General features: G+C 48.4%; 1 protein-coding gene across 1 annotated transcript in view; it reads right to left on the bottom strand.

The window, feature by feature from the left end:
• NPR2 (natriuretic peptide receptor 2) overlaps positions 1–14,466 on the bottom strand; it is a gene marked incomplete at its 3' end in the record, with an annotated part of 33,879 nt that overhangs the window by 12,801 nt on the left and 6,612 nt on the right. The window contains 6 exon segments of the mRNA XM_072413639.1: positions 737–821; positions 893–1,025; positions 2,691–2,785; positions 4,626–4,761; positions 5,031–5,144; positions 7,923–8,122. Of these exon segments, the coding sequence (XP_072269740.1) occupies positions 737–821; positions 893–1,025; positions 2,691–2,785; positions 4,626–4,761; positions 5,031–5,144; positions 7,923–8,122 (763 nt within the window).

Below are 14,466 nucleotides of genomic sequence, written 5' to 3'. Positions count from 1 at the left end.
ATCCCTGCACCGCCCTGTATAATCCCTGCACTGCTCTGTATAATCCTTGCACCGCCCTGTATAATCTCTGCACCTCCCTGTATAATCCCTGCACCGTCCTGCATTATCCCTGCACCTCCCAGTATAATCCTTGCACCGCCCTGTATAATCCTTGCACCACCCTGTATAATCCTTGCAGCTCCCTGTATAATCCCTGTACCTCCTAGTACAATCCTTGCACCTCCCTGTATAATCTCTGCACCTCCCTGTATAATCCCTGCACCGACCTGTATAATTCCTGCACCGACCTGTAAAATCCCTGCAGCTCCCTGTATAATCCCTGCACTGCCCTGTATAATCCTTGCACCGCTCTGTATATTCCCTGCACCGCCCTGTATAATTCCTTTAACACCCAGTATAATCCCTGCACCACTCTGTATAATTCCTGCACCGCCCTGTATAATACCTGCACCGTCCTTTAACGCCCTGTATAATCCCTGCACCACCCTGTATAATCCCTGCACCACCCTGTATAATCCCAGCACTGCCCTGTATAATTCCTTTACCGCCCTGTATAATCCCTGCACGGCCCTGTATAATCCCTGCACTGCCCTGTATAATCCCTGCACTGCCTTGTGTAATACCTGCACCACCCAACATGAAATCTTCTCCATCGTTAGGATCATCCAATTACTCCCCAGTATAGCCAATCACCACCCAGTATAATCCCCTCACATAGTTCAGTCCATACACTGACCTCATTATAATGATGCTGGCCATCCCGAAGATAAGTAAGGTCAGCCCGGCACCTAGGGCCACCATGGCCAATGTGGACAGAGGAGCTAAAACAGACAGAAGAGTCAGCAGTGATGATGGAAGTGAGCTGAGACCAAAGTACAAACATGTCACTTACTCTTTACACAACTCGGGTCCTCCGTGTCAAACACACAGGGTGGGCTGTCCAGTGGGGGGGCTCCTTTCAGCCACATTATGGGGGTCCCTGTCCAGTTCATCTGCTTAGTTATTCCATCATAATATCCAGTAATCTATAAAATGAGAAGCCGGAAACAAGAAGATGATTGGATGGTCTTATAACAAGTGATGAATTGATTCACCAAAACTGGCACCCAGGAATGGTGGGGACCGAAACAGCCGACTGACCAGCGGTGACACCATTGTAATGGAGGCACCACCTGTATCCCGGAATAGAAGACGCAGCCATACAGCCAATCATATCATTGCTGATAAAAAAACAGAACAGCACCAAGAGTCTACCCTCATCCAAAGATATACACTGGAATGTAAGCTTCTCTGTACAGCACTGTGGTATATGTCAGAGCTATATAAATGTGGGGGGACATTAGAGTGTCAGCTCCTCTGTACAGAGACTGATGGGACTGGCTCAGTGTTCTCTACAGCACTGCGGTATATGTCAGAGCTATATAAATGTATAATATTAGTGTGTGACTGTGGGGGACATTAGATTGTCAGCTCTTCTGTACGGAGGATTCCCTGTATGTCACCATGTTATTACTGGAAATATTGACCCTTGCAAAGTTTAGGGTATAACCATGCTGGAAGGTGCAAACCCTGGGGCCCCTAAGGTCAGACTGCACATATGGATAGGAAAGGGCCCCGGGCCCTGGGGTGGGTGAATGTCTTGCTGTTCAGTAAAGTGATCTGGAAATACAGAAAAGCAGCCAATTTCCATCTGACAGAGGCCTGGGTGTCCCTGGAAGAGGCTGTTATATGAGAAGCAGCAGCTGGAGGGTCTGTGGGGAGGAGGGGGTCTTATCACTGGAATGGTCAGAATACCAGAAACATTAACCCCTTCCATGGCCACACTCACACAAGTCAGCCACCGTGGTGCATACTCCATGCAGACATCATATATTCTGTATATTGTCCTTATATATACTGTAAATGTATAGACTGCATTGTATAGGCATCACTCCTACTCCATGCAGTATATTGTACATACACCCCTATATATATATAACATAGAAACCTCCCTATATATAACACGGAACCCCCTGTATAAACCATGGAACCCCCATATATTTAACCCTATGCTTTATATCCCTGATCCCCAATATGCATCGTGTATCACCCCCCCCCCACACACACACACACATATTATTATCTATTATTATCTCTAATGGAGGAGAGATTGAGGGATTTCTGGTCAGGAGCAGACATGGGGTAACATTGGGGGCTATGTAGCAATAGGGACAGCAGGTTCCCTGGGCAGCAGGCGACATGTTGGGGATTTTCGGTACAGATGTGGGGTCCCTAATGTTATAGGTGTGCAGGTCTGACTGAGGAGCCCCCATTGGCTGTAATAAACATCTGTTCTATTCACCTGTAACACCCCAAATTTTACACCACAAGAAAAAAATAAATGCTGTGATTTCACTTGTTTAACAGTCACACTGTTCCCAAGCACTTTCCTGACTCTGAAACCCTCTGACTATCCCTGCTCATGTACCCCAATGGCCCCCGACATCCCTATTCCTGGGTGAGGAATGTTATCACCTCTGTATTAGGATTTTCTTGATGGATAATGAAGATCCTCATATAGGATGTAAGGTGATCAGGACCCCATAATGCACAATTTATTATTATTATCTGTATGGCACAGTGCTATGGGGGTCACATACAATGATAAATATAACCAGAGACTGCTCATGGATAAATTCCTCTGATCTCACCTCAAACAGACCACTGTCATGGTCAGCCATCGCCCAGAGATCAAAGTCTGTTTTCCGATCGTTGCTTTTATCCATGCTGACTGTGCCCGTTATACCTGTGGAGGAGAAGACATGAAAATCTCCCAGAATCCCCAGCGTGATCACTGATTTTTGTTTGCTCATTATTGTGTACAGAAGATTTCCCTAGATAGGGACACAACATGGGAGCCAGGCTGGGGTTCTATGACAAAGACCTGTTCATTAAATGACCCCCTGCACACCTGGGATCACCAAGGTGGCACTTCAAGCCTTTAAAAATTCTCACAGGGAGGCATTGAAGGAAAAAGAACAAAGCCATGCTGACCAGAGGGTCCCTGAGTTCAGAAATGAAGGATGAAGTACACTGAACGAACCATGAAGGCCCTGAAACAACAACTCATCTTCACAAATGGGCCATCTATACTGATCTCTCCAGGAAATCATCAGAAAACCTTGAGCCCCACCCCCGAGGAACCACCTACAGAAACAGAACACACTAAGCACTTCCCTCCAGCAACCATCTATAGCAGGGGTGTCACACTCTAGCCCACCAGGTCATTTTGTTTGGCCCCCGGAGGATTTAGGAAAATAAATGGCATCTGGCCCGCCTGCCCGCCAATGCCTTCTGCAGCAAGTGATGCCGCTACCACAACTCACGGCATCACTCGCGTCTATGGAACAGCTATCTGCCTATGCCGCTGCACATTGGGCTGTTCCATAGAGCCAAGTAATGATGGGAATTGTAGTCCAAGCATTACTTGTCTTCTGTTTCTCTTCTGAGACCCGTCGCTATTCCTAGCCGGAGAAATAAAATGACTCAGATCTGCAGGAAACAAAACATAAAGTCCAAGGTAATCATCCGTGTGAAACCATCAATAAGAGATGTCACTCTTCTCTGTCTCTTTTGTAAATAACTTTCTTTTTCTTTTCTAACAAAAGTTGTGAAGATATCAGATCTGAGCACATCATTCATACATGTGTAACATTCATTTCATTATTTGCTGTCAATTCATTATTAACATTCATGCCATCTTTATTCGAATCTATTCAAGAACTCTAGCTAGGGGCCAATTAGTGCTTACATTGCATTGCCAAGTATTTTCTTGTCCCAGATTGCATGTTTAGCAATACCTCTTTGTTTCCATATAAAAATAATAACTTCCCATTTTTTAAATAAATTTCAAGTTTGGCCCCTGGTCTAAGTTTTTAATTTCGGCCCTCTGTGTATTTGAGTTTGACACCCCTGATCTATAGAAACACAGAATACAATGAGATCTGGCCTACAGGAACCATCTACAGAACTAGAACTTACTGAGATCTGCCCCACTGGAACCATCTATAGGTAAAACTCACTGACCCCACCCCTGAGGAACCTTCAACAGAAACAGTTGAAGCACACTGAGCACTTCCCTGCAGGAACCATCTAAAGTGATGGAACTTACTGAGCTCTGCCCCCAAGGAACCATCTACAGAGATATCACACACTAAGCTCTTCCCCATAGGAACCATGTACAAAGACAAAACACACTGATCCCAAGGAACAATTACCAGATACAGAACATGTACGGCTCTGCCCCCTCCCAGGAACCATCTACAGAAGTAAACCACACTGAGCTCCTCCCCCGAGGAACAATCTAAATAGACTGAAGACGTTAAACTCTGCCCCCGAGGAGCCATCTACAGATACAGAACGCACTGAGCCCTGCACTCATTATGTACAATTTGTATCAGACAATTTGTGAACTAAAAAAAAGTCAAAAGCAAAACATTTGTGATATCATTGTGCCAGAAGAAACCAGCAATAGGGTGTGCATTCATAGCGGTGCTCTGTCATCATTATCCTCAGGGGCAGTGCAGTGATGTGCAGATGGGTAAATGACCAGTAAATAATAATGATTAGAAGAGGATAGTGCTGACCCGGCATAGTGCGGTCCTGGATCTTCTGTACAATCCGTATGCCATCTTTCTGGGATCCACCCTCCCGCAGCGTCTCATTCAGAGCATAAGCATACAGTAGTACTCCATCATAGAAGCACCCCGCAATCAGGTTTTTCTGTGAGGACAAGGAGACATCAGATTATTCTTATAGAATATAAAAATACAAATATTTATTCATCATGTTGGTTCCTCTCGTCCTGTGAGCTGGGGGTAATTCTCAGTATATGTTCTTATTCTGTATGTATGGACTCTGCACAGTGCCACTTCTTTTGTCCTGTGCGCTAGGTATAATTCTCATTATCTGTTCTGGTAGGTTGTGGGTGGACCTAGATTGCCAAGTGGGTAGTATTGATGGATGGGGGTAATTATGGGTGGGTGACTTACCAGAGAATAATTGAGGTTGACCCCAAACTCCTCCTTGCTGCGTTGGATGAGATTTCTCTGGAAGGTGAGGTATTCAGGATTCTGAGGCTCATGGTAGGTGATCACCAGCACAGTCTGCAGGAAGAACACATAGATAGAGGGATGCAGTGGAAGGTGGGGGGGTAAAGGGGTTGTTTTTTCTTTGTGATTTCTAGTGCCCTGGGCCTGAACACTGCGGGATCCCTCAACACTCATGGAAAGCACAGCGTCCTCTTTGTAATGGTGAGATCCCCTGTTAGGTTGAAAGACATTTGGATGAGGTGCCCCACATCTCAGAGGCATCTGAATACATGTGAAATATGGGACATCTTACAGCCTTGGAGTACCACCTGTGCCTTAAACCAGTCTGCCTATAGAATTCAGAGGGCGGACCATGGGGAGGAAATGACCCGCCCCCGGGGAACCTGTCCAGTCTTCCCTGTAAAGAGGCAGATTGGAGTAGGAGGCTCCCTTTGTGAAGAAATGTTTGGGATTGGAAGGTTTTGTCTAATGACCAGCTGTCCAGAAGAGGCGTGGTAGGGAAATTCTAAATTTCTGAGACACAGATCTTATGAATTCGGTTAGGGATAAGGCGTGATTGGCTTTGAGTCTCCAGTCATGGCCCCACCAGGACCTCACATGGTCAGAGTTTAGGAGCCCCATTCTCAGACTCAGAGATATCTGGACATTTCACTTATTCCGATGTAACTTCTACTTATCTGCTCGTACAAAGCGCAGACTTCCTTTATCAGATGTTTGTATTAGGAGCGATGACTCGGCTTCTCTCACCAGATTAATAATGGTGGAGCGTGCCAGACTCCGAGATGGGGTGGGGGGTAGATTGTTTGAGATGATGAAAAGAAAATGTGAAATTTTGTCTCGTGTGCACATTTATAGCTGCAACAGCTGTACGTGGAGAGGCTGCTGTAAAAACATTTGGAAATAAAATACCCCCAAAGCACCCGGCACCAGCAACATGTCAGGGACACCCAAGAGGCCAGATAACAAACAACAAGTCGCCAACAAGTTGTGTTTATGATAGGAAGTCTAAGGTTATCCTTGTACCCACTATTAGTAAAGGGGAATGAAAACAGTTTCCTGATTTTTTATCATTGTAATAGTGATTATTAATAATATTATTGTTATTAGTAATGTATTACTTAACATATTAATGAATAATAATAACATGGGATTTCAAGAGCACCATGAGATAGCTTTCTCTGCTTTAAAGTGTAACTGAACCGGTCATATTTACCATTCCTCGTTCCTTCAAAGGCTGCCGCCATCTTCTTCCTTTTTTCTTCCTGGAGATGATCTTCAGCCATCTTGATTGGCCAGGCCAGGATGACATAACTTCCATGCAGGAGTTTATTCGTTTCCAGTGTGCACAGTAGGAGCCGGGATTGCTAGGTATCCTGGCAACCTAAGGATTCACTGCCTCGAAAAAAAGGGCAAGTCAATGGTTTGGACTGGGGAAGTACTCAAATGGGGGAGGAAACTGGTGCCCCTCAGGGGAGGGATTTCTGGAAGGGGAGGTGTCTCTGCTTTGGGGTAGACAAAAAGAGTTAAATTGAGGGATTACTACCCTAGAAGGGGAAGAGTCACTACATTTTACTTGCTTCAGTTACTATCCACTAATAACCCCCCCCCCCCCATGCCCACTGTCCAGCAGGGGTCGCCACTGATAAGCATGCTTTGAAATTCTTAGTTACCTGTAAGTCATGCTGATCCTGTGTTTGAAATCTTTGAGTCTCAAACCTGCAACAAGTATTCTAATCAGGGGTTGTCACATCATGACATCATGTTTGTTTAGGTTTGGCTTTTGTTCAGCAGACCCAGAACAAGCATGCAGCCAGTAAAGGTTACGGTCAGAGCTTTGTATTCTCTCCCTACAGGTTCTCTTCAATTCTAGTTCCAGCCAGACATCCCCTCCAGGGCAGACAGTTGTTAATTCCCAGCATGTGAGTGTTGGTCATGATGGGACCTGAGATATATGAACTCCACATTGACTGGGATCATGTGTCATGTCTGTGGCCTTTCAGATGACTATCAGCTTTTTCATAAACATCAAACTCACATCTGAAGGCTGCAACAAACTCCTCCAAGATCCAGACAAGCAGATGGTGCCAGCCGATGCCTTAGCCAATGACCAGCATGGCCACTTTCTGCAGGATCTGTCTGCTGTCCATGGGAAATTATAAAAGGATTCTGATCCCAAATGAACAAATTGTATTTCAGCTTCCTAAAACTAAATTTTTGATAAAGCTCATAGAGGTCACAAACTCTGCTGTCCATGGAGATGGGGAACCTACAAGATCCTACTGGAGAACCCTAAAAGAGGACTCTACAAAAGCACCCTACAATAGGATCATACAAGGGGATCCTACCAGAGGATCCTACAAGAGGATCCCACAAAAGACTCTACCAGAGAACCCTACAAGAAGATTGAACAAGAGGACCCTACAAGAAGATCCCAGAAGAGAACCCTACAAGAAGATCCTAGCAGAGGACCCTACAAGAAGATCCTACAAGAGGACCCTACAAGAAGATCCTAGAAGAGAACCCTACAAGAAAATCCTAGAAGAGAACCCTACAAGAAGATCCTAGCAGAGTACCCTACAAGAAGATCCTACAAGAGGACCCTACAAGAAGATGCTACAAGAGGACAGACCCTAGAATAAGACCCTACAAGAGGACCCTACAAGAAGACCCTACAAAAAGATCCTACAAGACAATCTGCTGTGCTTTATCTATTGACAATGAGAACAGTGAACAAACTGCCCCTAGTAGAGCCTCTACCATGAGAAGATAGGGATCATCCTGGCGAGTTATTGGCAGATATAGAAGAGCTCTGCACAGATCTAAGGACCTCACCTTAAAGGCCTCCATCAGTTCCTCTTCATGGGTCTGGTTGGTCTGCCACGGTTTGTTGGCATCCCGACTTCCATCGGCACGGAGACTTTCACCAAACACATCCACATAGAAGAAGACGTAATCACCATTGGTCAGCTTCTCCTTTTGGGCCTGTAGCATGATCTTATGTAGCATATCCAGGGGGCCACAGATGTAGATAACTGTGAGGAGAGCAGAGAAGGTTAGAGGAAAGACCACAGCCGATCCACAACCAACACAACATCAAACAGTACAAACATTGCATATTTCCCTTCCCCCAAATTTCTATTTTTTTTTATTCTGAAAAAGCAAAACGTGAATAACCACATTTATGATGAAACCACACGTTTCATCATAAATATTTTACACAGTTACACCATTACCTCTAGGGAAGGGTTCACTTTCTTGTGAAGCTCTGCAGGGCCACAATGTTTCTTGAGGACATTAAGGGGACATCCTGGGGGTCATTACTGAATGGGTGGTGAAGACTCCTTGCATTGGATTTTCTCCTCCTAATTAGAAGCAGGTGGGGAGGAGATAGAGGGCCAGGGGTCAGGGTGTTCTTGTGTTAGTGAGCAGTTATCCTCATTTGGTAGACCCATCACCAATAGCATGTAGGCCTTTCATTGTGTGAGACCCTCTAATCCAAAACTTCTCAACCAGGGTTCCTCCAGAGGTTGCTGGGGGTTCCTTGAGCAATGAGCACTTTGTCCCTCTCAGATCAGTGTAACGTTGTGTCATTCTTCCTACTGGCCACCACACTAATGTACTGCAAGGTGTGGATATAATAATTATAGCCGGGGTTCTCTGAGACCTGAATGTTTTTTTTTAGGGAAGTTTGAAAATCACTGTTCTAATCTAATGCTAGTTGTGTAGCACAATGTGAGTGCTCAGGGCTCCCATAGCCATCCTCAAGAATGGCTATTACTGGACATTACTGGAAGGTCCAGGAAGTACAGACCCCTCAACCTGGTGAATATTCTATGGAGAAGACAGGGTTCATGTAGTTCCTGTGTGCAGTACTCAAACAATTATTGTCACTAAATACAAACCTGTGAGAGGGAGAACTGATGAAAGCTATTATAGGGTAGTGACCATACCTACCTGACAAGGTAAGTTGCATCTACTTGATGGAAAATCCTCCAACTGGAGTGTTATCTCATTGTCTGAGGGCAGCATGATTCTCTCTGGAGAGACAAAGGAGTGCCAAATCAAGGACAAAGAGGTAAAGATCTGACACCTGAGGGGCAGGAGAGACCCTGATTATGGACCAGGAGGTGAAGCTCTGACACCTGAGGGACAGGGGAGACCCTAAATATGGACCAGGAGGTGAAGCTTTGACACCAGAGGGACAGGAGAGGCCTTGACTATGGACCAGAAGGTGAAGCTCTGACTCCTGAGGGACAGGGGAGGCCCTGAGTATGGACCAGAAGGTGAAGCTCTGACACCTGAGGGATAGGAGAAGCCCTTAGTGTGGACCAGGAAGTGACTCCCTGACATCTAAGGGACAGGAGAGACCTTGACTATGGACCAGAAGGTGAAGCTCTGACACCTGAGGGACAAGAGAGGCCCTGAATATGGACCAGTAGATGACGCTCTGACGCCTGAGGGACAGGAGAGGCCTTGAGTCTGGACCAGGAGGTTAAGCTTTGACACCTGAGGGTCAGGAGAGACCTTAAATTTGAACCAGGATGTGAAGCTCTGACACCTGAGGGTCAGGAGAGGTCCTGAGTATGGACCAGAGGGTGAAGCTCAGACACCTGAGGGACAGGAGAGGCCCTGAGTATGGACAAGGAGGTGACTCACTGACACCTTAGGGACAGGGGAGGCCCTGGGTATGGACCAGGAGGTGACTCTCTGACACCTAAGGGGCAGGAGAGGTCTTGAGTATGAACAAGTAGGTGAAGCTCTGCCACCTGAGGGACAGGAGAGGTGCTGAGTATGGATAAGGAGGTGAAGCTCTGACACCTGAGGGGCAGGAGAGGCCCTTAATATAGACCAGGAGGTGAAGCTCTGACACCTAAAGGGACAGGAGAGGCCCTGAGTACGGACCAGAAGGTGAAGCTCTGACACCTGAGGGACAGTAGAGGCCCTTAGTGTGGACCAGGAGGTGACTCTCTGACACCTAAGGGACAGGAGAGGTCTTGAGTATGGACAAGTAGGTGAAGCTCTTACACCTGAGGGACAAAAGAGGCCCTGAGTATGGATAAGGAGGTAAAGCTTGGACACCTGAGGGTCAGGAGAAGCCTTAAATATGGACCAGAAGGTGAAGCTCTGACACTTGAGGGACAGGAGAGGTCCTTAGTATGGACCAGGAAGTGACTTTCTGACACCTGAAGGACAGGAGAGGCCCTTAATATAGACCAGAAGGTGAAGCTCTGACACCTTAGGGACAGGGGAGGCCCTGAGTATGGACCAGTAGGTGACTCTCTGACACCTAAGGGACTGGAGAGGTTTTGGGTATGAACAAGTAGTTGAAGCTCTGCTACCTGAGGGACAGGAGAGGTCTTGAGTATGGATCAGGAGTTGACGCTCTTCCACCTGAGGGACAGGAGAGGTCCTGAGTATGGATAAGGAGGTGAAACCTTGACACCAGAGGGACAGGAGAAGCCCTGAGTATGGACCAGGAGGTGAAGCTCTGACACCTGAGGGACAGGAGAGGTCCTGAGTTTGGACCAGAGGGTGAAGCTCTTCTACTTGAGGGACAGGAGAAGCCCTGGGTATGGACCAGGAGGTGACTCTCTGACACCTAAGGGACAGGAGAGGTCTTGAGTATAGACAAGTAGGTGAGGCTCTGACACCTTAGGGACAAAAGAGGCCCTGAATATGGACTAGGAGGTGACACTCTGACACCTGAGGGACAGGAGAGGCCTTAAATATGGACAAGGAGGTGAAGCTCCGACTCCTGAGGGTCAGGAGAGGGTTCATGTAGTTCCTGTGTGCAGTACTCAAACAATTATTGTCACTAAATACAAACCTGTGAGAGGGAGAACTGATGAAAGCTATTATAGGGTAGTGACCATACCTACCTGACAAGGTAAGTTGCATCTACTTGATGGAAAATCCTCCAACTGGAGTGTTATCTCATTGTCTGAGGGCAGCATGATTCTCTCTGGAGAGACAAAGGAGTGCCAAATCAAGGACAAAGAGGTAAAGATCTGACACCTGAGGGGCAGGAGAGACCCTGATTATGGACCAGGAGGTGAAGCTCTGACACCTGAGGGACAGGGGAGACCCTAAATATGGACCAGGAGGTGAAGCTTTGACACCAGAGGGACAGGAGAGGCCTTGACTATGGACCAGAAGGTGAAGCTCTGACACCTGAGGGATAGGAGAAGCCCTTAGTGTGGACCAGGAAGTGACTCCCTGACATCTAAGGGACAGGAGAGACCTTGACTATGGACCAGAAGGTGAAGCTCTGACACCTGAGGGACAAGAGAGGCCCTGAATATGGACCAGTAGATGACGCTCTGACGCCTGAGGGACAGGAGAGGCCTTGAGTCTGGACCAGGAGGTTAAGCTTTGACACCTGAGGGTCAGGAGAGACCTTAAATTTGAACCAGGATGTGAAGCTCTGACACCTGAGGGTCAGGAGAGGTCCTGAGTATGGACCAGAGGGTGAAGCTCAGACACCTGAGGGACAGGAGAGGCCCTGAGTATGGACAAGGAGGTGACTCACTGACACCTTAGGGACAGGGGAGGCCCTGGGTATGGACCAGGAGGTGACTCTCTGACACCTAAGGGGCAGGAGAGGTCTTGAGTATGAACAAGTAGGTGAAGCTCTGCCACCTGAGGGACAGGAGAGGTGCTGAGTATGGATAAGGAGGTGAAGCTCTGACACCTGAGGGGCAGGAGAGGCCCTTAATATAGACCAGGAGGTGAAGCTCTGACACCTAAAGGGACAGGAGAGGCCCTGAGTACGGACCAGAAGGTGAAGCTCTGACACCTGAGGGACAGTAGAGGCCCTTAGTGTGGACCAGGAGGTGACTCTCTGACACCTAAGGGACAGGAGAGGTCTTGAGTATGGACAAGTAGGTGAAGCTCTTACACCTGAGGGACAAAAGAGGCCCTGAGTATGGATAAGGAGGTAAAGCTTGGACACCTGAGGGTCAGGAGAAGCCTTAAATATGGACCAGAAGGTGAAGCTCTGACACTTGAGGGACAGGAGAGGTCCTTAGTATGGACCAGGAAGTGACTTTCTGACACCTGAAGGACAGGAGAGGCCCTTAATATAGACCAGAAGGTGAAGCTCTGACACCTTAGGGACAGGGGAGGCCCTGAGTATGGACCAGTAGGTGACTCTCTGACACCTAAGGGACTGGAGAGGTTTTGGGTATGAACAAGTAGTTGAAGCTCTGCTACCTGAGGGACAGGAGAGGTCTTGAGTATGGATCAGGAGTTGACGCTCTTCCACCTGAGGGACAGGAGAGGTCCTGAGTATGGATAAGGAGGTGAAACCTTGACACCAGAGGGACAGGAGAAGCCCTGAGTATGGACCAGGAGGTGAAGCTCTGACACCTGAGGGACAGGAGAGGTCCTGAGTTTGGACCAGAGGGTGAAGCTCTTCTACTTGAGGGACAGGAGAAGCCCTGGGTATGGACCAGGAGGTGACTCTCTGACACCTAAGGGACAGGAGAGGTCTTGAGTATAGACAAGTAGGTGAGGCTCTGACACCTTAGGGACAAAAGAGGCCCTGAATATGGACTAGGAGGTGACACTCTGACACCTGAGGGACAGGAGAGGCCTTAAATATGGACAAGGAGGTGAAGCTCCGACTCCTGAGGGTCAGGAGAGGTCCTGAGTATGGACAAGGAGGTTAAGTTCAGACACCTGAGGGTCAGGAGAGGCCCTGAATATGGACCAAGAGGTGAAGCTTTGACACCAGAGGGACCGGAGAGGCCCTAAATATGGACCAGAAGGTGAAGCTCTGACACCTGAGGGACAGGAGAGGCCCTTAGTATGGACCAGGAGGTGGCTCTCTGACACCTAAGGGACAGGAGAGGTCTTGAGTATGGATAAGTAGGTGAAGCTCTAACACCTGAGGGACAGGAGAGGCCCTGAATATGGACAAGGAGGTGAAGTTCGGACACCTGAGGGACAGGAGAGGCCCTGAGTAATGACCAGGAGGTGACAGTCTTACGCCGGGGGGATATAAGAGGCTGAGGCCGTGTTTGGGGCAGTCTGGTGGGGTACAGATTGTTCACCCAGCTATATGAGATACTGTTATGGTGGAGTCACAGAATCATATATGTGCCAAGGACAGTACAGGGTGGTGACCATGTGAGTGGCACGTCCTGGTCTTCATCCATTAAACAGAGCCAATCACAGAGACCCAGACTGCCCTGAGGGACCCCGCAAGCCATACAGAGATGATTTTATGGATTTCTCTGGAACCCTCTGGACCTACAGACCCCCCTCCCCATACCTGTCCCTTCCTGCTGGGCCCGGTATTTGTTGTGTAGCATGAGTCATTAGCAGGGCTTCTGATTAGTGGGAGGCAGATGGCAGAGAAGCACTCAGTCCATTATCTCCCATCCCAGCAGGAGATGCATTAGAGGCTCCAGGCTGCCTCTCTCTGTAACAGGAGATGGCAGCGGGAGAAGGGGGCCCCAACCACTCATTAACCACTTCCTGTCTACACATCTGTCCTTCATCAATAATGCAGCCAGGAGGAGTGAGACTCCACATGGGGATCCATTATCCAGGGCTGGAGAGGTACATTCATCATTCTGTAACATGTGCAGGAAAATGCCAGAAATTATTTGGTGGGAAATGTAAATACCTACCTCATGGTGGCAGGTATGGGGGTATATAAACCCCATCCCAAATGGTGCTGCTGGCTGGGCTTGGAAATTTAAGTCTCACAAACCTAATGCCCATAATTCTTGGGTTTACAGGTGGTGCTGGGTACTACAGAGAAGCCAACACAACGTAACCCAACCGTCATCTGCTGAGCCCCATTTTCCGGCATCATGACAAACCTGGGGCTGGGGGTGGCTGCTGTAGGGGTTCACATCCGCAGTCTTGGTGACAGGAGCATAGCACCCTGGGGTCCCATCCATGGAGCCCCATCCCCCACCCCCCCAACAGGAGCATAGCACCCTGGGGTCCCATCCATGGAGCCCCATCCTTCACCCCCCCCACAGGAGCATAGCACCCTGGGGTCCCTTCCATGGAGCCCCATCCCTCACCCCCCCTACCAGGAGCATAGCACTCTGGGGTCCCGTCCATGGAGCCCCATCCCTCGCCCCCCTAACAGGAGCATAGCACCCTGGGGTCCTGTTCATGGAGCCCCATCCCTCACCCCCCCCAACAGGAGCATAGCACCCTGGGGTAACATTCATGGAGCCCCATACCTCACCCCCCCAACAGGAGGTTAGCACCCTGGGGTCCTGTTCATGGAGCCCCATCCCTCACCCCCCCTCCCCCCAGCAGGAGCATAGCACCCTGGGGTAACATTCATGGAGCCCCATACCTCACCCCCCAACAGGAGCATAGCACCCTGGGGTCCTGTCCATGGAGCCCC

Source organism: Pyxicephalus adspersus, chromosome 6 (genome assembly GCF_032062135.1).
Source record: "Pyxicephalus adspersus chromosome 6, UCB_Pads_2.0, whole genome shotgun sequence".
Lineage (NCBI taxonomy): Eukaryota > Metazoa > Chordata > Amphibia > Anura > Pyxicephalidae > Pyxicephalus > Pyxicephalus adspersus.
The sequence above is the reverse complement of the archived record's forward strand: the minus strand, read 5'-3'. Positions and strand labels throughout refer to the sequence as shown.